This window comes from Rattus norvegicus, chromosome 7, assembly GCF_021556685.1.
Source record: "Rattus norvegicus strain SHRSP/BbbUtx chromosome 7, alternate assembly SHRSP_T2T, whole genome shotgun sequence".
Classification (NCBI taxonomy): domain Eukaryota; kingdom Metazoa; phylum Chordata; class Mammalia; order Rodentia; family Muridae; genus Rattus; species Rattus norvegicus.
Genome location: NC_141540.1, coordinates 17,823,795 through 17,849,687, shown reverse-complemented (window position 1 = coordinate 17,849,687; position 25,893 = coordinate 17,823,795). Strand labels below are relative to the sequence as shown.

General features: G+C 40.7%; 1 protein-coding gene across 3 annotated transcripts; it reads left to right on the top strand.

Moving 5' to 3' along the window:
- Nucleotides 1-1,838: 1,838 nt before the first annotated feature.
- Zfp81 (zinc finger protein 81) lies at nt 1,839-25,635 on the top strand. 3 transcript variants are annotated; one of them, XM_087559632.1, is made up of 4 exons: nt 1,839-1,978; nt 19,314-19,440; nt 19,650-19,704; nt 20,531-25,635. In XM_087559632.1, the coding sequence occupies exons 1-4, from the start codon at nt 1,976-1,978 to the stop codon at nt 21,939-21,941; spliced, it is 1,596 nt and encodes a 531-aa protein (XP_087415758.1). In that variant the 5' UTR covers nt 1,839-1,975; the 3' UTR covers nt 21,942-25,635. The 3 variants fall into 3 exon arrangements, 2 of the variants coding, with proteins under 2 accessions (XP_087415758.1, XP_087415759.1); XM_087559633.1 differs by having other exon boundaries at nt 1,839-2,214; XR_015625099.1 differs by lacking the exons at nt 19,314-19,440; nt 19,650-19,704; nt 20,531-25,635 and adding exons at nt 6,868-7,666; nt 8,373-12,951 and having other exon boundaries at nt 1,839-2,214.
- Nucleotides 25,636-25,893: the final 258 nt, after the last annotated feature.

The following is a 25,893-nucleotide window of genomic DNA, read 5'->3' as shown; positions in this document are numbered from 1 at the left end:
GGTTTAGTGAATGAGAAAATGAAAAGAATAATGAAATTAGTGTGGATATTGATCAGATTAGTTGGTATATACAAAGTAAAGGAGAGGAACATACATAGAAGTAGGAATTGAAAGAGTAAAGAAAGCAGGCTGAGGTAAAGATGTGGGAATTTAAGCGAGACTAGAAATAATTTTAAGGATTTTGATAATAATAAAGGACAGGGGCGTCTCTCAGAGGACTTGAAAAAAGCTGAGAAATTTTTGGTTGTGAGCCTTTAATGGCTGAGCCATCTTTCCAGCCCAGCTGTACTTCAGATCAGTGGTGATTAAAATGCGTGGTATGGGTACAAAGACAGGCAGGTTGATTAATAGAATAGAATCAAAGACAATAAACCCGCATCTATGGACTCTTGATTTTTGACAAAAAGAGCCAAACCCATACAGTGAAAAAAAGAAAGTGTCTTCAACACATGGTGCTGGTTTAAGTGGTGGTCTGCAGGTAGAATACAAAATGATCCATATTTATCACCCTATACAAACCTCAAGTCCAAGTGGATGAAGAACCTCAACATAAAACTAGATCCACGGAATCTAATAGAAGAGAAAGTGGGAAATAACCTGGAATGCATTGTTACAGGAGAAAATTCACTGAACAGAACACCAATGGCTCAGCCTGCAAGATCAACCATTAATAAATAAGACCTCTTGAAACTTCAAAGTGTCTGTAAGGCAAAGGGCACTGTCAACAGGGCAAAACAGCAGCCTACAGACGGGGAAAAGATCTCCACTAACCCTACGTCTGATAGAGGGCTAATATCCAAAATATATAAAGAACTCAAGAAGTTAGACCCCAAGAAAGCTAATAACCCAGTTTAAAAATTGGGGTACAAAGCTAAAACGAATTCTCAACGGAGGAAGCGCTAATGGTCGAGAAACGCTTAAAGAAATGTTCAAAGTCCTTAGTCACCAGGGAAACGTAAGTCAAAACAACTCTGCGGTTCCATTTTACACCCATGAGAACGGGTAAAATCAAAAACTCAAGAGAGTGAATATGCTGGCAAGGATGTGGAGCAAGGGAACACTACTTCACTGCTGGTCAGAGTGCAAACTTGTACTACCGCCGTGGAAATCAAGTTGGCAGTCTATCAGAAAACTGGAATAGTTGTATCTCGAGGCCCACCCAGCTCTACCACTCCTAACCAAAATAAATCTTCCAGTTCACAAACACTATTTCCAGGGTTTTGGTAAATGCATCTCTAATCTTGACCACCACAGAAGTTCTTCATGTTGAAGATAAGTTCTGAGCTCAGCATTCTCTGCATGTTATAAAACCCAAACGCTGCAGACAAGCAGGGCAATGACAACCTGTGTTACAAGCCCAAAGAAGCGCTGGTGAGATGAGTTGGTTGGAAAAATGCCTGATTATCCTTCATGAGGACCTGTGTTTGGATCTCCAGAACCCACATAAAAAGCCGGTCAAGCCTCTATCTCTAAAGCTGGAGATAGGGATGTCATCGGCTTTGTCCTAATGTCACTGGATCTGGAATGTTCAAAAAATAAGTAGTGTGGATATGTGGAAAAGGTACGAGGAACTCACTGACTACACAAGGAACTAAATGCGTGCTCTAAAAATCCCGAAGTATAATTCTCTTTAAATAGAATGATAGAGCCCAATATATTCCTGATTTATTCCAGTGGGGAAGCCAGAGTTAAGGAGGTTCTATTAATTTGCCAGGTGAGCTACATTTGAACGTGAATGATGCGCTGATAAGAGTTGAGGAGGCGGGTCGGTATCGTTCACCAATCAGGGACGCTGTTACTTTCCTGTTTGAACTGTCCAATGAGGGACATGGATAGTCAGAGGGTGCCGCCATTGCCGCCCTGTTTGAGTCCTGTGTACTTGCAGGGAGCCTGGTGGTGGCTTGGCCTGGCTCTCTGAGCCTTCTGCTTACTGAAGGCTCTTTAGGAAGAACACTGCTCACGTTTGAATCAGGAAATGGTGAGTGTGCCCTGGGTTCCTGGAGTCGTGCGTGACATGTTGGTGACGCTACGGAGGCTTTGTCCCAGTGTGGTGCCGCCGCCCTGATGTTCGCCTGATCCTGTTCTGCAGTCCGAGGTGGAGTCTTGTCACCAGCGCCCTCTCACCCACGTGCGTTTTAATTGCTTGCAGAGCAGGTTGCGGAGAGCCTGGGGTCTTGTCCCCTCGGTCCGACCCTCCCCTGCCCCGCTTCTGAGGTAGTGTCATCCAGCCCCCTGTGCTCCCGAGCGAGACTGCGCCTCTCCAGACATAGCATCTCTGGCGAGTTGGTGTGGGTGTGATGCTCTGTAGCGTTCAGACTGTTGTAGGGAGACTTTGATAAGCGCTGTTATCTCTCTCTCCCTCTCCCTCTCCCTCTCCTTCTCCCTCTCCCTCTCCCTCTCCCTCTCGCCCTCCCTCTCCCTCTTGCCCTCCCTCTCCCTCTCGCCCTCCGTCACTCTCATTCTTTCTTTCTTTTTTTAAGTAGTGGGCATCGAACCTCAGTCTTTGTTCAAACCTTTCACCAATGAACTGTAAACCTATCCCGCATTCTGGTTTTTTGCTGTTAGTGTTAATGTGGGAGGATTTGTTTGCTCCCTCTGGTCCAAGAGTGGGAGAAAATACCCAGGCTTGCAAGGAAGAGAGGATTTTCAATTTGCTTCAAAATTGTTTGGATTCACCAACCAATTTGGCAATTGTCTAGGCCAAGGTGGATTTTGCGGAAAATGTTTCTTTTCTTGCATTGCTAGCTCTGCAAAAAGCATGAGATGAGGTGAATAATTTAATTTTAAAAACAAACAAGAACGTGGTGGTTTCTTTAGCTGTGGACTTGAACAGAAAGGATAGAGGGTTATATCTGTTTCCGTCTCATTGCTACAGATATTCGTAAGTTGTGTATCCTCTAGATTTAATTTTAGCTTGTTGTATGTGGCTTAGAATTTAACCATTTCTTTTATATTCTGCGTTTTCTTTTTGGGGATATTTTTTTCAAAACATTATCAAATAATCTGCTTTTTTCCCCCCTGTTCTTGTAACCTCCTCTAATTTATGACTTTATTCACTTGTCTCTTCCCTCGTTTTTTGTTATTTTAGCTAGAGTTTTGCCTATTTTTTTCCCTACTGCTACCCGAGTTTTTCCTGTATTACTGTTTTTTAAAAGAACCATTCCTGAGATTGACATTGACGGTGTGTATTCTTTGGATCAATTTCATTAATTTCTCACCTTATTCTTTTGGACTCTTGCTGTCTTTGCTTCTCTATGTGGCTTGTTCTTGTTTTCCTAAAACCTGTGTTTGAGTCATTAAGTTGTTTATTTGTTGTGTCTCTGAGTTCTCAATGTGTCTAGAGGAAGCTGGAGTAACTTTTTTGGTTCTTCTAAATTAAAGATGAACTTAGAAGGAAACCAGAGGAAAATTTAATGGAGTTTGAGGTTGAGAGGGGAAAGGCAGAAAACAGTGCAGGCAAGCTTTAAATGCTGCCATTTTTCATCAGATAGGAGAGAAAACAAAACAGAAAGATGCCTTTTAAGTTCAACATGGATCAGAGAAACAGTGAGGAAGCCCAGGTAAGTTAAGGAAAGCATACTTTGTAAGTGTTGAACTTGGATCTGAGTTCAGAGGGAACCTGATTTACAGGGTCTTGTTTCATTGCACTGAGGGATTACTCCAGAGATACCAGGTTAGAAATAAAATGGACACAGCTTACTGAGAAAGGAAAGGCACTCCTAAGAATAACAGTTGACTGGTGAACTGAGGAAGGAGCCCCCAAAGTCCGAGAAAATGTGGTCCAGGACATGTGAGACATTTGCAAAACATCTGCCTCTCCCTAGTTTGTATACCGGGAGCTTTTCTTGAGCTGTTCTTTTCCTTAGTAAAAGAAAGGGTTTAAGATCTTCCTTTGCTGACTGGCTTCTTTCTGATGTTAAATCTTCAGATAGCTTTTTTTTACTCCTATGTTGCATTTGTATGTAAACATTTGTAGCTATGAGCTTACCTCTTGCTACTGTCTTGTTTTACCACTTTTATTGAAAATAGATTTTTCCCTCCTCACTATATATTCTGAGTGTGGTTTCTTCACCCTTTACCCCTCACAGTTCCTCCCCATCTCCCCTCCTAACTGGATCCACTGCCTTTCTGAATCTCATTAGAAAACAAACAGGTCTCAAGAGGATAATGATAAAATATAAGATAAAACAAAAATTGACACACCTTATTTGGACAAAACAAACAGAAGGACAAGAGCCCAAGAGAAGGCACAAGAATCAGGGACCCACTTAGGGATCCCAATTAAAAAGTGGAAACCATAATATGTGCAAACCTGTGCAGGCCCTGGGCATGCTGCCTCAGTCTCTGTAAGTTCATACTCAGGTTGATTTTAGATGGCCTTGTTTTCTTGATGTTCTCCAACCCCTCTGGCTCTTATGCTCTTTCTGCTTCCTCTTCCAAAGGCTTCCCTGAGCTCTGAGGGAAGGATTTAATAGAGACATCTCATTTAGGGGTGGGCGCTCCAAGGCCTTTCATTCTCTGTATCTGTTCCCATAGGCTCCAGAACGAAGCTACTCTGATGATGGCTAAGCAAGGCAGTGATCATGTTTTCCTTTCTAGGTCTGTGATACCTCCTCACCAAGGATGATTTTTTTTTTTTAAGTTCCATCCATTTACCTCTGACTTTCCTTTTTACTTAATGGTTGAGTAATACTCCACTGTGTCGATGTACGTTATTTTGTTTGTTTTTATTCATTCTTCTCTTGAGGTACATCTAGATTGTTCCCAGTTTCTGGGTATCAACAGAGCAGTAATGAAAACAGTTTGGGGGGGGGGGATGGGGAGGGGAACACCCATATAGAGGGGGAGGGGTTAGGGGGGATGTTTGCCCGGAAACTGGGAAAGGGAGTAACATTCAAAATGTAAATAAGAAATACTCAAGTTAAAAAGAAGAAGAAGAAGAAGAAGAAGAAGAAGAAGAAGAAGAAGAAGAAGAAGAAGAAGAAGAAGAAGAAGAGGAGGAGGAGGAGGAGGAGGAGGAGGAGGAGGAGGAGGAGGAGGAGGAGGAGGAGGAGGAGGAGGAAGAAGAGGAGGAGGAGGAGGAGGAGGAGGAGGAGGAGGAGGAGGAGGAGGAGGAGGAGGAGAATCAGGAATGTCTTTAAAAAAAAAAAAGAAAGAAAGAAAACAGTTTAGCAAGTGTCCTTATATAAGTGGAGGGTCCTTTGGGTATATGCCAAGGGAAGAAGCACCCATGTGCATGGTTGCACTCCCACCAGCGAAGGATGGTTGAGTGTTCCTTTTACTCCACATTTCACTAGCATGACCTGTCACTTGTTTTATTATCTTAGCCATTCTGAGAGGTAAAAGTTGGAATATCCAAAGTAGTTTGATTTACATTTCCATGGTGGCTAAGAATGTTGAATATTTCATTGTGTTTTAGCCATTCAAGTTTCCTCTTTTGAGTATTCTCTAGATGTGTACTCCATTTTTCACTTGGGTTATTTATTTTCTTGATATCTAGTGGGTCTTTTCTTTGGTTGGTTTGTTGGTTTTAGTTTTCTTGTTTTGGTTTTAGTTCTTTTATATATTGTGGTTATTCGTTCTCTATTGGATGTAGAGTCAGTAAGAATTTTTTACATACCGTAGGATAGAATACTAGTTTACTAAACGATGGTGTCCTGTGCTGTACAGAAGCTTCTCAGTATCATAAGGTTCCATTTATCAATTGTTGCTCTTAGTGCCTGTGTTGATGGTGTTCTGTTCAGAAACTTTTTCTTATGCTAATGCCTTCAAGGCTATTTCCCCCATTTTCTTCTGTCAGGTTCAATGTATCTGGCTTTATGTTGATGACTTTGATCCATTTAGAGTTGAGTTTTGTGCAGGGTGATGAGTACGAGTGTGCTGGAATTCTTTTATATGCAGCTATCTTTCTTGACCAGCACGATTTGCTGAAGGTGCTTTTTTTTCCTATTCTGTATTTCTGGCTTCTACATAAGAAAAAAAAAAAGTCCGTAGGTGTGGTGGGTTGAATAGGTACAGCCCCATAGACTCACAGCCTTGTTGGAGTAGGTGTGGCCTTGTTGGAGGAAATGTGTCACTTGGGGGCTGGGGGGACAGGCTGTGAAGTCTGTGCTCAAGCTATACTCAGTGTGGCACACAGTCTCCTGCTGCCTGAGGATCAAGATGTAGAACTCTCAGCTCCTATAGGACCGTGTCTGCCTGCATGGTGACATGCTTCTTTCTTGTTATGATGATAATAGACTAAACCTCTGAAGCCAGCCCCAATTAAAAGTTTTCCTTCATAAGAATTGCTGTGGTCATGCTGTCACTTCACAGCAGTGAAACCCAAACTAAGATAATAGGCGCGTGTGTTAATGTCTGGGTCTTCAGTGCGATTTCATTGATCTTTGTGTTTTGTACAACACCAGGCTGTTTTTGTTACTAGAACTCTATAGTACAACTTGAAATTGGGGAAGGTGATAGCTCCTTGCAGCTTCTTTATTCGTCAGGATTGTTTTAACTATCCTGGGTTTTTTTATGTTTCTAAATGAAGCTGAAAATTGTTCTTTGAAGATCTGTAAATCATTGTGTGAAATTTTGATGGGGATTGCATTGAATCTTTAAATTAATTTTGATAAGATGATCGTTTTTACTATATTAACCTATGTAACATATATCTGTAAATCTATAGTATAGATTATACACACACACACACACACACACACACACACACGAGAGCTACTGATTTTTGTGACTGGATTTTGTATCCAGCTATTTTGCTAAAGGTGCTTATCAACTGTAGGAGTTCCCTGGTGGAAATTTTAGGATTATTTTGTATACTGCTATATTGCCTGCAAATTAATGAGACTTTGACATCTTTCTTTCCAGTTTGTATCCCCCTTGATCGCCTTAAGTTTTCTTGTTACTCTAGCTAAAACTTAAAAATACATATGTACAATTGTATGACGTCATAACCGCCATGGCCAGCTACCAGACGGGCAGAGTTACCCAGGAGCTGCAGGACAGGTACCTGGACCACCCCCAGGTGGCTACTATCCTGGACCTCCTCATTGTGGGGGCCAGTATGGCAGTGGATTTCCCCCCTGGTGGTGGTTACGGAGCTCCTGCCTCTGGAGGACCCCATGGGTACCCCAGTGCTGAAGGAACCCCTTCTGGAACTCCAGGCAGACCATATGGCCGTGTACCTCCAGGAGGCCCCTATGTTCAGCTACCTCCAAGTCCCTATGGTACCCAGCCGCCTGGACCTTATGGACAAAGTGTTGTCCCCCCCAATGTCGATCCTGAGGCCTACTCCTGGTTCCAGTCAGTGGATGCTGACCACCATGGCTATATCTCACTCAAGGAGTTGAAGCAGGCCCTGGTCAACTCCAACTGGTCCTCATTCAATGACGAGACGTGGCTCATGAAGATTAACGTGTTTGACAAGACCAAGGCTGGCCGCATTGATGCCGACATCTTCTCAGCCTAATGGAAATCCCTCCAGCTGTGGAGGAACCTCTTTCAGCAGTGTGACCCAGACCACTCGGGATCCCTCAGCTCCACAGAGCTGCAGCAAGCGCTGTCCCAGATGGGCTACAACCTGAGCCCTCAGTTCACGAAGCTCCTGGTTTCCCGATACTGCACGCGTTCTGCCATTCCCGCCATGCAGCGGGACTGCTTCATCAAGGTGTGTACCCAGCTGCAGGTGTTGACTGAGGCCTTCCGGGAGAAGGATATCGCAGTACAGGGCAACATCCGGCTCAGCTTTGAGGACTTTGTCACCATGACGGCTTCAAGGATGCTATGACCCAGCCTGCCTAAAGGGTGTGGAGCACACCAGGGGATGTGGGCCTCTCCTTTCCTCCTCTCCTAGCAAAAAGTGTTTCCTAGCCTGAGCTAGAAAGGACAGAGGTTGGCTATCCTGGGCTGTGGAGTGGCATGGCCTTGGAGTAGGGGCCCTAGAGTAGCAATGGAGTTAGCGTCTGGTTAGCCGTCCTGGCCTCTGGCTTTTCCCCTCTTCTCCCTGATGCCAGTGCTAAGTGCCCCTTGGCTGGCCTACCTGTCATCTCTCACCGAGACCACCAGGTCAGAAGAGCCCAGTTTCTGCACAGTGGAGTCAGACTGAGCGGGAGGGAGATTTGCTGGGACCAGAGCGTGGGATTCCCCGGCTCCCTCAATCCTTGTATATTAACATTAATTTTCCTGAGGCTTTGCCTGCGCAAGAAGCTTGGGCATTCTGCCATCTCGGCCATATCTGATGAGGCTCATGACCTCCAAAACTCTGACCCCTTACTGGCCTACCACGTTCCACTCAGCTTCTCTCCCCAGGGGCATTGTCACATCCTTCTGCTAATGTTGATTCTAATTTACTTTTTTTTTTCCTTCCCATTTAGGGCCAAAAGTCCAGGAAACTGTAAGCGTCAATAAAAGAAAGACTGCAGTCCCATGCCCCCCCCCCAAAAAAAAAAAAACCATATATAGATATGAAGAGAGTGCACAACCCTGTCTTGTTCCTGTTTTAGTGGAGTTGCTTTGAGTTTCTTTCCATTTAATTTGATGCTGGCTATGGGCTTGCTATAAACTGCTTTTGTTATGTTGAGGTATGTCACTCGTATCCCTAATCTCTCCAGGCTTTTTATTATGAAGGGACATTGGATTTTGTCAAAGGCGTTTTCCGCAGCTAATGAGATGATCGTGTTTTTGTTTTGTTTCGTTTTTTCTTTCAGTTTCTTTATATGGTGGCCTACATGTGTTTTATGTATGTTGAACCATCCCTGCATCTCTGGAATGGAGTCTACTTGATCATAGTAGATGATCTTTGTGATGTGTCCTTCAATTCAGTTTGCAGTTATTTTGTTGAATTTTTGCATGTATATTTATAAGTGAAAGTGATACATAATTTTCTTTATTGGGTCTTTATAAAGTTTAGATATCGTGGTAACTGTTGCATGGTAAAAAGAATTAGTCAGTGTTCCTTCTGTTTCTATTTTGTGGAATAATTAGAGGATAATTGACATTAATTCTGCTTTTAAAGTCTGGTAGAATTCTTTACAAAGCCACCAAAGTCTGGGGGTGGTTATTGTTGTTGTTTTTTATTTAGTATGTCCTTATGATTTCTGGATTTCTTCAGTGTCTGTTATGTCCTTGTTTTCATATCTAACTTTGTTAATTTGGATCATCTCTCTGGTTTTTATTTAATTTGGTTGTTTTTCAGTCTTACTGATTTTTCTCAAAGAACCAACTCCATTGTTTCTTTGTACTTTTGTTTGCTTGTTTGTTTGTTTGTTTGTCTTTTTGTGTGTATGTGTGCTGATAAGTTATTAGTATGAAATCTATTCAAGTTTTTAATATAGGCACTTAGTACTATGAACTTGCCTCTTAGACCCCTAATATGTCCCATAAGTTCGGGTATATTGTGAATTCAATTTCATTCAATTCTAGAATGTCTTTAATTTCTATTTTGATTCATTTTTTCAGTCAATAGAGATTGTTCAGTTTCCATGAGTTTATAACCTTTCACTTGTTTCTGTTGTTGATACCCAGCATTAATACAAGGTGGTCAGTTAGGAGAGACAGTTATTTCAGTTTTCTTGTACCTTTTGAAACTTGCTTTGTGTCAAGTATGTGGTCAGTTTGGGAAACCGTTACATGAGGTGCTGAGAAGGTATATTCTTGTGTATGGGTGTAATTTTCCATATCTATCTGTTAAGTCCATTTAGCTTAAAACTTCATTTAGCTCCCGTGTTTTCTCTATTTAGTTTTCATCTCTATCATCTGTTGGCAAGAATGAGGTATTAAAGTCTCCCACTTTCAGTGTGTGAGGTTCACCATGTGATTTAAATTGTAAATGTGATTCTTTTACAAATCCGTTGTGGTAAAAATTAATGAGGATCGTTTGCTATCAGTTCCTGAGAGCTGGATCTGCTCACTCTAGCTGCAACTCTGCCACAAGGTCTGCAAGCTGCCCTCTCCCCGCTTTTTTCCTTTTAGTCCCCTAGGCGGTAGTTACCATGCCTGGCACACACACACATACACACATGAGGTTCTGTGGGCCCTGCACATTCTCACTCCTTGTGGGCAACAGAACCAGATCTGTATGCTCCAACTGCCTCTCACACATTTCTTACACACTGTCCTCTTTAGCCCCGTTGAAATCAAAGTTCCAGAAATTTGTAATTTAGCAATTAGATTTACATGTTAAATTCTCAATCCACAATTCATCCACACAATAAATTCACTGCCAATTAATAAATATATAAACTGCCACCTAGACAATATAAAATCGATCTAACCTAAATCTGAACCATCTTCCTCTGTAGACTCCATTTTGATCCCTCTCCTTCCTCCTCTCTCCTCCCTTACAAAAATTTTGTCCCCGCCCCACTCTCTACTGTCCAATCATGTATCACCTTGACATCAGCCTACACAAACCTGTGTCCTTTGTGTTTGGGACATAGATGTTAAGAATTGACATGTCCTCTGGTGGATTTTTTTCCCTCTTCGATTAGTATGTAAAGTCCTTAGTTATCTCTTCTAATTCGTTTTGGTTTGGAGTTAATTTTGTCAGATATTAAAATGGCTACACTGGCTTGGTTCTCGGTCCATTATCTTGGAATGTCTTGGTCCATCCATTTAACCAAAAATGGTGTATATTCTCCATTTTAAATTGTGTTTCCTGAATGTAACAGAAATATAGATCCTGTTTTCAAACCCAATCTGTTAGCCAGTCTCTTGTTATTGGGGAATTACAAACTTTGATGTTGAGAGATACCAAATAGTAGTATTTGTTGTCCTGTTATTTTGTGTGTGTGTGTGTGTGTGTGTGTGTGTGTGTGTGTGTGTGTGTGTGTATGTGTGTGTGTGTGTGTGTGTGTGTGTGTGTGCTTGTGTGCGTGCGTGCATGCGTGCTGGTCTGGGATCTATTCCCTGTGTTTTCTTGGATATGATAACTTCTTGATCTTGGAGTCTCTGTACACCTGGATTTGTAAATAGATATTGCTTAAATTTGGTTTTATCATGCAAGCTCTTCCTTTCACCATCTATTGTGATTGAAAGTTTTGCTGAATATAGTAGCCTTTCTGTCTAACTTTAGAGGTTCCAGTGGAAAGGTAGGTGTTATTCTAATAGGTCTGCCTTAATATTCTATTTGGTCTTTTTCCCTGAAAGCTTTTAATATTCTTTCTTTGTTGTTTGTTTTATATGTTAAGAAATTCCCAAGGTGAATGTCTTTTCTGATCCAGTCTATTGAGTATTCTTTACACTGAAAATGTTCTTCTGTGGTTTTGTTGAAAATACTTTCTGTGCCTTTGACATGGTTTCTTCTGCTTTCTCTATTCCTGTTAGGTTTCTGGATGTTTGATCTAGAAGTTTTTTAGATTTAACATTTTCTTTGTCTGAGATCTCCATTTCTTCTATTATGTGTCCAATGCCTGACATTCTTTCTTTCATCTCTTGTAGTCTGTTGGTGAGTCTTCCTCTGAGTTTTTTTTTCCCCCCTTCGGAGCTGAAGACCGAACCCAGGGCCTTGAGCTTGCTAGGCAAGCACTCTACCACTGAGCTAAATCCCCAACCCCTCCTCTGAGTTTCTTATTCGAGGTCCTAAACCTTTCGTTTCCAGATAGTATCACCATCATCATCATCATTATTATGCCTTTTCTTTATTGATTCTCTTTCCATTTTCAGGTCTTGAACTGTTTTATTCATTTCTTTTCGCTGTGTTTTCTAGATTTCTTTCAGGGATTCTTTTTTTTTTTTTTTTTTTCTCTTTGAGGCCAACTATCGTGTTCATAAGGGGTATTTTAAGTCTTTTTCTTGTGCTTCAACTATGTTGCAATACTTGGGGTCTTCTATGGTAGGGTTGCTGGGCTTTAGTGCAGACATTGGCCTGGCTATTATTGTTTTATGTTGTCATCTAGGTGTCTAGGTTTGGAAAGATTGTAATTCTAGGTGCTGATATTTGGTCATTTTTGTTAGGTCAGTGTTTTGTTCCTTGGTTTCTGTTGTCATCTCTGGTTCTTAGGATAATGTGGTGGCTGTGTTGCCGGATACTATGGTCACTAGAGATTCCAGGTAAAATGCGTTTCTAGGTATTGTGAGCTGACAGTAGTAACAGGATACAAGTTAGGATAGGGGGCTAAAGGGCCCAAAGGAGGGAGGAAAGCAGGGTGTTCCACTAGGATCTGCTTTGTCTCCTGGGAATGGGAGCACAGAATAAGGAGAGGCCGCAGCGGGTCTGCTACAGAGCTAGGGATAATGGGAGATTGGACTTGGAGGAATCGAGGAAAAGGTAAAGGTCTACATTTAGCCTACCTCTTTTGCTGGCTGGAGTGGCCCACTGGTTAATGGAGAATGCCTTTTGGATATGGGAGCTGGGTTAAAGCAATGAGTGAGGTAAAGGAATTTTGGAGAGGAAGATCTGTGTGATCCCTTGGAGAAGGAGACAGAGAGGAAGGGGAAGCTGCAACGGATAGTCTGCTGCAGAGCTTGGAATGAGAAGGGAGACGATTGGATTTAGAAAAACAAAGACAGAAATGAAGATATGCAGTTAGCCTGCCTGCTTCCCTAGCGGGAGTGGCCAGTGGGTTTCCAGGAAAGCCTGCTGGGTTTAGTTGCTGGGATAGAGCAATGAGTTGGAAGAAAGAACTTTGGAGAAAAAGATGCATTGGAGTTGCAAGGGAAGTGTGATGATTTACATAGGCTTGACCCAGGGAGTGGCACTATTAGAAGGTGTGGCCTTGTTGGAGGAAGTGTGTCACTGTGGGGGCAGGCTTGGAGGCCCTCCTCCTGGCTGCCTGAGGATGCTCAGTCTGTTCCTGGCTTCCTTTCTTCGAGTGAAGATGTAGAACTCAACTCCCCTCCTGCACTATGCCTGCCTGGATGCTGCCATGCTGCCATGCTCCCACCTTGATCATAATGGACTGAACCTCTGAATCTGTAAGCCAGCCTCAATTAAATGTTGTCCTTTATAAAACTTATATTGGTCATGGTGTCTCTTCACTGCAATAAGACCTTAACTAAGACAGAAGTTGGTACCAGGAGTCCAGTATTGCTGTTAAAGGCCTGATCATGCTTTTGTTTGGAAGAATGTGGACTTTGGGACTTTGGCTTTGGAAAGCAGTGGAATGCTTTAAATGGCGATTAATGGGCTATCTTATTAGGACTGCGGAAGTCTTTGTTACTGAGAGTGATTTGAATTGTGCAAGCCTGGCCCAAGAGGTTTCAGAGGAAAAAAATCAATATGTGCTGTTAAGACTGCTGTGTGGTATTTTGGTGAAGAATGTGGCTGCTTTTTGTCCTTGTGGAGGAAGAGTCTGCCTGAGGCTAAGGTGAAAAGACTCAGATTAATTACGTTGACAAAGGAAGTCTCAGAAAGACCCACCATACATTTTGTTCTCTAGTTAAGTCTCATGAAGAACATTTTAATAAAAAGAAGGGACCTTGAGAAATGAAAAATACAAAATATATGGTTGAGTATTAAAGGGACACCTGGAAGTGAAATGGAACCGAATCCTGTGTTCAAAAATATTAAATTGAATTAAGGAAGTAATGACCTTGGGGCAAGATCCGAGCTAAGTTACCTGTGATTGGCTCCAAGCAACCTAGTACAAGCCTTTAATCCCAGGAGACAGACATACAGATCTCTACGTTCAAGGTCAATCTACAGAGTAAGATCCAGGACAGCCAAGTTTGGCATTTAAGAGGTGAAGGAGACAATTGATGCTGGTTAGCTAGAGCTAAGAAAGATCAGTATCACAAAGGTGAAATCTGGGAAGTGTTTTTTGAGAGCTGTGTTCCAGAGATGCCAAGGTTGTACCTCGTGCTGTGGCTGGACTTGGTAGTGTGTCAGAATCACCCAGGTGATACTGGTTTGGGGTCAAAGAAGAACAGCTGAGGCTGGGCACCATGAGTGGCCATGGAAGGCCATTGGTGAGGGTGCACCCTCAGTTGCAATTGATGGCCCAGGACTGAAGGGGTCAGGCAAAGGACTTGAGGCTTGGCACCATGAAGAGAGCCTATAAGAGGCTAATGGTGAAGCCCAAATGCAACAGAAGACCCCAATGTATTGAAGATGCCGGTACCATGGGATGATCACCAAGAACAACAGCAACGGTGTAGTGTGGATCAACCTGAAGTTAAACTACTACAGAGGGCAGAGCTGGAGAAGTGAAGCCAGCCAGGATCATGTGTGGATCCCAGACATTGAAACAAGCTGTAACATTGAAGTTGCCTTGGACACCCAAAGATGTTAAAGATGCCAGAGCTGCTGGTTATCTGCTGAGGAAAACTGCTAACAGGGAGTGGAACCAGCTCAGGAAAAAGAAGTTTGTTGTAGTCAACAAAGATGAAAAAGGAGTTGAAGAGCTGAAGACCACTTTGACATCAGATTTGGAGATGGCAGAATTCAGAGTTTGCCCCGCAGGTTGCCTGTCTTAATTCAGGGAGAAGAGACTTTGAACTTTAGACTTTTAACATTATTGATACTGCTATAGACTATGGGGGCTTTAGAAGTTGAACTAAATGTATTTTTTTATTATGCTAAGTTTAGATATGGCCTCCATAGACTGATGTGTTTAAACAAGCCTATGGAGGCCGGGGTGTGGAATGTGATGGTTTGCATATGCTTGGCCCAGGGAGTGACACTATTAGAATGTGTGGCCTTGTTGAAGCAAGTGTGTCACTGTGGGTGTGGGCTTGAAGACCCTCCTCCTAGCTGCCCAGAAATGTTCTGTCCCTGGTTTCCTTCAGGTGAAGATGTAGAATTCAGCTCCTCCTGCACCATGCCTGCCTTGATGATAATGGACTGAACCTCTAAACCTGTAAGGCAGCCCCAATTAAATGTTGTCCTTTATAAAACTTACATTGGTCATGGTGTCTGTTCACAGCAATAAACCCTAACTAAGACAAGAAGGGAGGCTGCATTAGGTGGTCTGCTATATATCTGGGTATAAGATTAGGATATTGGTTTTGGAGGAGCAGAAAGAGAGGTGAAGATCTGGATTAGATGTCTTCCTTTCCTAGTTGGAGTGGCCAGCATGTTCCCAGGGAATGCCTGTTGGGGTTGGTGGCTAGGATAAAGCAGTGAGTTGCGAGGAGGGTGTTTGGGGAGGAAAGTTGTGTGTAATCCACTGGACATGGGCTCCAGCCACCAGCTCTACCTACAGAACACTGGGTCTAACACACTCAGCCCCTCCAAATGCAGGTGACCCACCAAGCTCTGGATTGAAAACCCACCAATCGGGGTTGGGGATTTAGCTCAGCGGTAGAGCGCTTGCCTAGCATGCGCAAGGCCCTGGGTTCGGTCCCCAGCTCCGGAAAAAAAAAAAAAAAAAAAAAAAGAAAGAAAACCCACCAATCCCTACCCTGGAATTATCTTCCTATAAGGTTTCACCCCTAAGAAATGCTATATAAACCCTGTCTTCTATTCAGTTCTCTACTATTTCTTATCTGAACAGAACACCCTCCTGAGTTTTTCCCTCCCAATAAAAACATCTCTCATATGAGGTTTGTTGTGCAGTGTGACTTTGTGGTATTTCTTGCCTCCAGACTGACAGGAAGCCCTTCCCCTCAGAGATGTAACGTTTGCTTTATGGAAGCCCACCACTCCTACCCCAATGCCAAGCCTCCTTACCCCACCCTCAACCCCAACAGTCCACTGGGGAAACCTTTCCCCCTCAGAATTAGGATTTCTAATTATTTGAGTGCCCTGGAAGTTCAAGAAACTTACAATTTTGGTTCATTTTGGTTTTTTGCTTTTCGAGACAGGGTTTCTCTGTGTAGCCTTGACAGTCCTGTTGGATTCAGGGAGAAGTCTAGAACCCTTGCTTCAGAGACCAGAAGCTTAAAATGAAAGCTTTATTTTCTGTGTTCTGGGAGGTAACCAGCTAAGGATTTGAACCATGTCAGAGAAACAAGAACATTTTTAAGGGCAAAAAACCACACAGGTTGGATGAGGTATAATCTTGGTCAATGACAGGTAATGTACAAGGATATTTCCATTGTGGTTTCACCCCAGCTTAGAGCCAATCTATATAAGTGCATTAACATTTGTGGTTTGGACTTATCTGGGCCACCTATGCCTGGGAACATGAACTTAGTTTGAGTCCAGGAGCAAGATGGATAAGCTGTCTAGAGATGGCTGGACCCAAACATCCGTCTTCTTAGAGTAACACAATGTACATATGCAAATCTAAAACTTGACAATAAATATGAAAAAGAAGTCAGTATAACTCTCCAAAAGTTCATGAATGTTATGCCCAGTTCACGGGAACCCCAGGAGACCACCAGAAATCTTGACACCGATGTAAACACAAGAGTCTTTATTGTGTGAGTCCAGACAGGGAATGCCAGGGATTAACTCAGAGTCAGAGACAGATTACCTTGTGTTTCTTCACAACTCTTTACTAACTGAATCCAAACATAGCAAATTGGATAAAATGTTGGAGAAACAATTAGAATGTCTAATTATTTGAGTGCCGAGGAAGTTCAAGGAGCCTATAATTTTGTTTTTGTTTTTTTGTTTTGTTTTGTTTTGTTTTTTGTTTTTTTTGAGACAGTTTTTTCTGTGTAAAATAAGGAATATGGGAGGGAGGGAGGGAAGGAGGGAAGGAAGGAAGGAAGGAAGGAAGGAAGGAAGGAAGGAAGGAAGGAAGGAAGGAAAAGAGGGAAAGAAATTAGAAACATAATGATAGAGACCTTTTTGGTAAGATTAAGAGACCAAACTAAAAGTCCTTGGCATGTAATTGGGTATGAATGTGTTTCCTGAAGGAACAACAGACTTTTGAGTCCAGGTCTGTAGAATGTATGTACCAAATTTCATAATGAAACACATTGTTTCCTGTAGTTTCTGTGTTCTAAAAAGAAATTACACTTCAGAGATTTTATTAATAACTAATTTGCTAAGAATTCCTATCAAAATGAATGACTAGTGGTTGTGTATTTCAGGAAGATGAAGAAAATTGGTGAAATGTATCACTAACCCTAGGCATAAATTTTTGTAACGTATTTTTAATAAGGGTTCAACCTCTCCTTTGGTCTATTACCCAGCAGAGCAAAGGTAGTGGAAGAAAAAAGTTATTAGGATATGGAGGAAGTGGACCTGTTTAGTAATAAAAATAGTTTTGGTGGTTTTTTGGTTGTTCTTTTATTTTGGAGGGGGGGGTTGGGGTTTTTTGGGCGGTTTTGGTTTTTTGTTTGTTTGTTTGTTTGTTTGTTTTGTAATTTAGTCCCTTAGCAACGACCAAGTATGACCTAGTAACTATAGACCAGTCCTCTAGGCAGGTATACACATTTACCTTATGAGGCATTTGTCCCTGTATGTGACTTTGTACTCTGCATTTTAAAATATTTTTCTCATACTTACTGTGTGTGCGTGCACTTGCACACAGGTATGAGTATGTATATGTTTGTGAGTATGCACAACCAGTGTGCATGATTGGGTCAGAGAACCTTTAGCCCAGCAGAGATGCTCATTCTTCTTCTTGTATCATTGTCTATTGACATTCGTCAATAAAAATTATAATATTCATATACAGCATAGGAAATTACCCATGATTAATCTTCTTTAGAATTAAATGAAAGTTGGTCTGAAAACTGATTCTGACCCATAGAGTTCTTTTAGAACCTAGAATACCCTTCTTGAAGATGCCTTTAGTGAAATTATAAGTGTGTTTATTGACCTAAATAATAGAGTTTGGTTTTGATTTGGTTTGGTTTGATTATTTGCTGGCTGCACACACACATACACACTCACACACACATACATATATATGACACATGCATACTCATATATAATCTATTATATGGGAAGGATTTTAAACTCTATTCAAAGAGTTTTCTCCTCTATTATGACCTTGTATTACTTGTACTTTTCTGATTATGGTATTGACCTCATAGGGTGAATTATTATCCAACCTAGGACCACTTGCCCAGAAGTAGTAATGCCTACAATGGGTTGGTCCCATAAAATGCAGGGCTATGCTACCATCTACTGGAGCACAGAAAGTGGGCCTCAGGAGGAACCTTCAGAAGTTAGTTCTCTTCTTTGACCTTTATTAGTCAAGTGATGCAATTCAGGCCGCCAAGCTTGGCAGCAAGCTTTCCTGTCTAGCCTTGGTGTAACACACTTTGGCAGCAGATATTTCATGTTATCTGTGTTTATATACTTTTTTATTTTATGAGAGTTTTATGCATAATAAAATAATGATCATATCGGCCTTCCATTTTCTGCCTCAAACTTCCTGAATGTCCTTCCTAACATGCTCCTCTCCCAACTTCATATCTTTTTCCTTCCTTATAAGCCATTAAGCTCAATTAGTACTGCCCATATGTACGTTGGTATAGTACCATCCACTGGAGCATAGGAAACTGCCAGTGGCTACACTCTAAAAGAAGAGTGCTTCTCCATTCTCCAGCAGCTAGCCACTGCCACCAGCTTCTTAATAAAGGTGGGAACTTGGAGAGAATTTTCTAATGCCAGAATTTTGGCTGGCTTGATCTTGTGCAGGTAACTATAGCTGTTGTGAATTCACAAGTGCTATCCATCTCATGTTCAGAAGTCAGCATTTTATAGCATTCCTGTCCACCCCCTGGCTCTTAAATTCTTTCCACCTCTTTGTGATGTTCCCTGAGCCTTGGAGTGGGTGGAGGTAGAGCTGATAAAAATGTTTTTAGGACTGACATTCACAGTCTTTTGAGGGGAGGGACAAGGTTTTACTATATAGCTCTTCAGGTCCTAGAATTTGCTATGTAGATAAGGCTGACCTTGAATTCACAGAGATCCACCCCTGCCTCTTGAGTATGAGATTAAAGGCAAGCACCACTGTGCCTGGCACATTCTCAGTCTTGATAAGAGTTCAGATTTCAGTGGGTCTTTGATCAGAGAAAATCTCTTAGTCTGTCAGAAATAGGCAAAAAGTTGGAAAGATACTAGGAGTATTTAAAATACTATATTGTTGTTATAATGTATTGCATGACAGTGATTCCCCTTTACCATTAAACTGGTTGTTTCTCTTCCAATGAGTGTCCTCAGGCTTCATTATTAACTGTTATTGACAAATAGACATTCTACTAACTATACAGGCTCCCTAGAGCTGGTGTCTACTCTGATGGATTCCAAATTAATAAAGATGCAGTTAGCATCAGAACTATGTGGCAGTGTGAGAGTTAGAATGAATAGTAAATGTGTAGTTTACTATTTATAAATACTAAAATGCAATGCCAACCATGATGTATAGAGAATATATGAAGAACAAATCATGAAGTGAAGGAATCAAGTCACGCTATGTTCCCAGTGTTTTTCTACCATGAGTCTTGTAAATGTGTGTGGATTATTTTAGGAACCAGTGACCTTTGAGGATGTGGCTGTGAACTTCACCTTAGGAGAGTGGGCTTTGTTGGATTCTTATCAAAAAGAGCTCTACAGAGATGTGATGAAGGAAACCTTTAGCAACCTGATCTCCATAGGTAAAAAGTACAGCATGATAACTTTTCTTTGTTTGTTCAGAAAAATAACTCTTGTTCATCTGTTTACTTGCATAATTTGAAATACTGAAAGATGTTGGTGAATACTGTATGCCTTGTTACATTATACCATAGGGTAGTGGAGGGGGGGCTAAAATGTAATGATTTTTAATGTAATGTTGAATAATTCTTTCCTTGGGTTTACCTTTCAGGGAAAACCGAGGAAGAAAATATTGAAGATTACCAAAATATTAGGAGAAATCTGAGGTAATGTATAATCAAAATTAAATACTTGAAAGTAATAGAAAATCTGAGACTCGAGTAAATAATCCAAATTTATATCTAGATGTGAACTGCATTGAACTTGACCATTCAGAATTGGGGGAATCCCAGCTCTGTAATGGAATGTTACACAATGTCTTGCAACTTTAAGGTGTATGAAATATTTTCCAGTTCTCTCATTATACAGAAACTTTCCTTTGAGTACAAAATTATTTACTGTACTCTTACCAAGTTACCTTTAGACTTTGAATATAAAATATGTGTGTATGGGATATATTGTAACCCACCTTCAATAAAATCCATGAAAAATATTCAAGTATGTTAATCCCATAAAGCCTGACCCTCCCCATTTTGCATAATGAACATTCAATTTTGGTAACTTTGGAGAAGACCATGTTTGCCAAATATGAGCCAGCCATGAAATAAGGATAAGTAAAGAACACAGTGTAAAATGAGCAAATAAACCACTGTGTATCTGCAGTGTTTTCACCATTCTTTTTGTAAATGTACATGGATTCCTTTAGAAGACAGCAATGATATTAGAGAAACTAAGATCGTATGATGTTCTCAGGGCCTGTGGCTAGGTGTTCAGTCCTTTCAAGTTTATAAACTGTTGTGGCAGTAAAGACAACACTCTTTTTCCCCTTAGTATGAGGTCTTCCTATGTGGCTCAAGTTAACTTCAAACCTGCAGTTCCCTGCCTTTACCTTCTAAATATTGCAATAAGAAGTGGGACACAATACCCAGCCTCCAACACTTCTCTGGGCTAGCCATAAGACTATAGTAGTATTCTTTTTTCTTTTTTTTCCAGCACTCACATGGTTGAAGGATTCTATGAATTTGAACGTGGTATTCAGTATAAAGAAACCCACCAGCACATTCAAGAGCATGCTGTTCATAAGTACATGCCTCCGGGAATTGTAGTATATGAAAACATTGCATGTGAAAATGGTGTCATTGATCTTTCACAGTCAGATGTGCACCCCAGAGTTCTAACTGTAGAGAAATCAGATGAGCGTCAGAAATGTACAGAAAAACCTGTTCAGCATAAGAAATGTTGGAAAGATTTCGTATATTCTGAGTCCTTTCTTACCCATGAGAAGCCTTCCAGAGAGAAACCCTATGGAAATGAACAATTTAATGACCCCTGCGGGAGTCTCACTTCTTATCAAGGTTATGAGACAACACATAATGGAGATAATCTCCGTGAATACAAGCAACTTGAAACAGCTCTCATGACATGCAGTTATGTTCAGTCATATGAAAGAATCCAAAGTGGAGATAAACCATTTGTGTGTAAGCAGTGTGGTGAAGCCTTTGTTAATTCCAGTCACCTTATCAAACATTATAAAATTCATACTAGAGAGAAGACATTTGCATGTAAATATTGTGGGAAAGCTTTCATTCATCCAAGAGCCTGTTATAACCATGAACGAACTCACACTGGAGACAGACCTTATGTATGTAAACAATGTGGGAAAGCATGTATTCATTCTTACCACCTTCTCCAACATGAAAGAAGTCACACCCGAGAAAAACTTTATGCGTGTAAGCAGTGTGGGAAAGTATTCGGACGTTCTTCATACCTTCGCAAACATGAAAGAATTCATACTGGAGAGAAACCTTATTTATGTAAGCACTGTGGAAAAGCCTTTAGTGATCCCACAACCCGTAACAATCATGAGAGAACACATACTGGAGAGAAGCACTATGTTTGTAAGCAGTGTGGAAAAGCCTTCATTCGTTCCTCTCAGCTTCTGATCCATGAACGAATTCACACTGGAGAGAAACCTTACTCCTGTAAGCATTGTGGGAAAGCCTTCACCTATTCCAGCGCCTGTTACATTCATGAGAGAATTCACACTGGAGAGAAACCCTATGTTTGTAAGCAGTGTGGGAAAGCATTTACATGTTCCACATACCTTCACAAGCATGAAAGAATTCACACTGGAGAGAAACCTTATTCATGTAAGCAGTGTGGGAAAGCCTTCATCCAACATAGGGCTTGTTACAATCATGAGAGAATTCACACTGGAGAGAAACCCTATGTGTGTGTGCAATGTGGGCATGCATTCACTTTTTCAAAATCCCTTCAAATACATGAAAGAAACCACACTGGAGAGAAACCATATGTATGTAAGCAGTGTGGGAAAGCCTTCACATGTTCTACATATCTTCACCAACATGAAAGAACTCACAGTGAAAAGAAATCCAATGGATAGAACTTTTACCAATGTAGATCATTTGAGAGTCTTTGTATCCAGCTTGCTGTTGCTGCAAGGAAGGAAGGCTGTGGGGAAATCAAGAGAATATGAGCAACTGTGTCATTTTTACTCACATATGCAAATATACATAGGATAAAACCTGTCGTAGCAAGTTTGTCGGTGCTTGCCTTTTATTCCAACACTAGGGCAAGGGAAGTTTAGAGAATTACAACATTCAGTAAACCTTATGCTACATGGAGGGTCTGAGTACTGCTTGAGAAATTTAAGAAGTACCATTTCTACTCAAATAAAATTGTCCACTGTACAAAATCAAAGAAAGTTGTGTTTTAAACGAGTCATTACCTTTCCATGTAGTTCAATAGTATAAGCAGGAAATGTGAAGGGACTGTTACTGAAGTACAGTAAAGACTAGAGCTGACTCTTCTGTTCCTTCTTACGAATATACTCAAAAATAACTTTAGAGTTTAAGGATGCTCTGGCAGGTGAAGTAACTTTGGCGTTATTTCACCTGCCTCATTTCTTCGATGGCGGGAAAACTGGGGCAGGACGAGAACTTGAGCCCACAGCCCGAAACCCCAGGACGCTGCAGGGCACAACAGTAGCAACTGTATAAAGAAACTACTTGAATTTTGTTCATAAACGTCTGTTCGGTAAATTAATTGAATTTCAATTTAATGGCTGCTGTTTTTTTTAAAGCAATGCAGTTTCTTTTGTTAGAAGGCTGTATTGGATTTGTTAAATTCAAATGTATTTGTAATCATCCAGTATATTTAATTTTTAGGTACATTTCGAGTAATCATGTTTGCTGTAGAGCTACATTGCAGTTTCCTTACATTTATGTGCATACTTGGATTTTCTCAAAGTAACATTCTTACATAGATTTTATATTTTGTAGTTTTAATGTATACTTTCTTCCAACAAGTTTTTGGTGTTTTATTTAATTTGTAGGACTGTATCTGTGTGTGTGTGTGTGTGTGTGTGTGTGTGTGTGTGTGTGTGTATGTGTGTGTGTGTGTACACGCATGTGCGTGCACGTGCCACAGCACAGGTATGGAGAACATTCAAGAGTTTCTTTCCTGCCAGACTTCCCCTTAGCAAGCACCTTTACTCACTGAGCCTTGTTATCAGTCCCAAAAATGATTTTTGTCCTGTTGTTTTTTGTTTTTTGAGATACAATCTCTCCAGGAACTCAACTATGGAGAACAGACTGGCCTTGAATTGCAGAGATCTGCCTGCCTGTCTGCCTCCTAAGCGCTGAGATTAGAAAAGTGTGTGCCACTATGCCTGGCTGATTTTTATGCATTCTTCTCCTTTTACATTCTTTAACTGTTTTCTAGTGAGTAGATCAAAGAATGTTCACTTTCCCATTAACTCAGAAGAGACCTTCAGTTACCCTTTCATATTAAATGTTGTTTAAAGGGTCTGGAGAGATGGCTCAGTGGTTAAGAGTGCAGACTGCTCTTCCACAGGTCCTGAGTTCAATTCCCAGCAACCATATGCTGGCTCACAACCATCTGTAAAGAGAGCTGATGCCCTCTTCTGGTGTGTCTGAAGACAGTGACGGTGTACTCATAAGTGTAAAATAAAGAAATAATTCTCTTTTAAAAAAATGTTTAAAATTGAATTATCTTTATAAGTTAAAACCCATTGTCATGTTGGAAGACTTTGAAACCAATGTATAACGTGTAATTTTTACTTTATGTTGCTCAACTGTTACTGCAAGTTTGTCATTGCTCACTAAAACTACCATATTGGTACAAGTAGTTTTCTGGTCAAAACTGAGTCAGACCATACCATTTAGTCCAACACAATGTAATGAATCCTACCAATCTTTTCTAGTAAGATTAATCTTGATGTTATTCTTCATTAGATGCAATTTCTAACCTGCCTGGTGCTTGTTTTAAATGAGTTGATTACATTTTAATGTAGTTTGATGTTTCTGTTAAAAATACTTTGTGATTGAATATAGTTCTGTCTTTTATAATTAGTCTCACACAGAAGATTGTGATTCAAAGGAAGTAGAAATTCATCAGTACAAGTGAATCTCAGTTTTAAAAGGTGGTGGTGTTTTCATGATTCAGATTATGTTTACATTTTCAGACAGATCTCGAAGGTGTCACTGTTTTTAATCTCTCCTAGTTATTGAGGGGAATTACTTACTTTTGCAAGTGTCACTTTTTTGGACATTCAGACCCAATTGTGTGGGCTTGTTTTTCCCTGTTTTGTTTGATGTCAACTCAGTATTTCATTAAAATATACTGAACTCTGTTTTCCATTAATACCAGTGCTTTTCTTAGATACCGTAAGATTGCATCGTGATAAATCCTGGTAAATGCAGAAAACATGAATAAGATGTATATTTAATGCATTCAAACTGGGGAACACTAACTCTTAGCCTACAGTGTTATATTGCCTTCATTAGTGTAAAGTTCGTTAAAAACATCAAATCATGTATTTTGTATTAGACCATTTGGGTGTCGTGGGCTATGTAGTGCTTGCTACTTTGTGTATATGTAGACATATGTCCACAGTGCATCACTAGTGCTACTCCTGATTGTGATACTAGAAAATAGAATTTATCATCGCTGCGAGCATAGGATATGTCCTTCACTTTGCTCTTTTGCTTTCCTGTTGTCATGTTATTGTAAAAGTTTGTTTATATCATAAGGCAGGTAAGTCAGTTATGCCAATGAAAATACATGACTCCAGTCAGATTTTTTAAATCTGCTAATGTCCTTTATTATTGTAAAGCAAGGTATATGTATATATGAGGTTTCTAGTACATTCCTAGTGGTGGACAGAGACAGTACCATTGTTTGAAACAAGTTTATGATTCTCAGGAAGTGTATTAGACTACTTTCACTTGTCAGCATGGTAGATTAGGAACTTTCAGAATTAGCATACAATATAGAGGTATTCTTTGTGCTCTACACTGTTAGGGGAAAACTTGCTATTGCAAAGTCTGGTGTTGATACTTTGGTGGGGAAAAAAAGTAAAGTCGTATGCAAACATCAAACAGATACTTATGAGATGGGAATAAAGCTAGTTGGAATTCAGTTTTTGTGGGCGGTGAGGGCACATGCTTTCAGTCTCAGCACTTAGGAGGCAGAGGAGGGAGGATCTCTGAGTTCAAGGCCAGCCTGGTCTACAGGGTTTCAGGACAGTCAAACTGTTTCAGAGAAACCCTGTATCAAAAAAACAAAAAAAATAAATGTAGGCCAGGTGGTGGTGGCAGAGAAGATGCCATAGCTACTCCTTGTCTCAAAAAAAAACAACAGGTACAAAAGCAAAACAGTTTTAGAGCGCTTATCAAACGCTTTTTCACCTTGGCTTTGATAACCACCACTCCCAAAATAAGAGCAGAAAGCAAGGATCAAAGTAAGGGTTGTAATGAAATGAAACTTTGTAAATAGGATTTACTCCGAGTATTGTACTTCGTTTCATCAAGTAAATTCTGGTTTTGTTATTTAAAATAACACAGACATTTTTAAAAGACAGCTGTGTACCTCATCTCATCCTTTCATTTCTGTTGGTCTCTGTTGTCTAGGCCTTTGGAAAAGTATTTTATGTACAATAATCCGGGTAATAGAATTCCATAAAACAATATGTCTGTAAATGTTGAATACCACAATAGAAAGTAATTCTAGTTTTTGAGAGTTGCTATGAGGAGGAAATAAATAACTTTCATATATTTACTGAGTATTTGGAGCTCTTTGCTTAGAATCATATTCATCTTATCAGACTCTTTTGGGGTTCTTTGAATTCTTGGTGTGTGTGTGTGTGTGTGTGGTGGTGGTGGTGGTGGTGGTGTGGAGGGAGTTAGTTTATATGCACTACATGCATGCAACAGCCCACAGAAAGAGGCATGGGAGGCTCTGGAACTTGCAGGTGGTTAACCATATGTACTAAGAATTGAACCTGAGTCCTCTGCAAGTGCTCCTAACCCTTG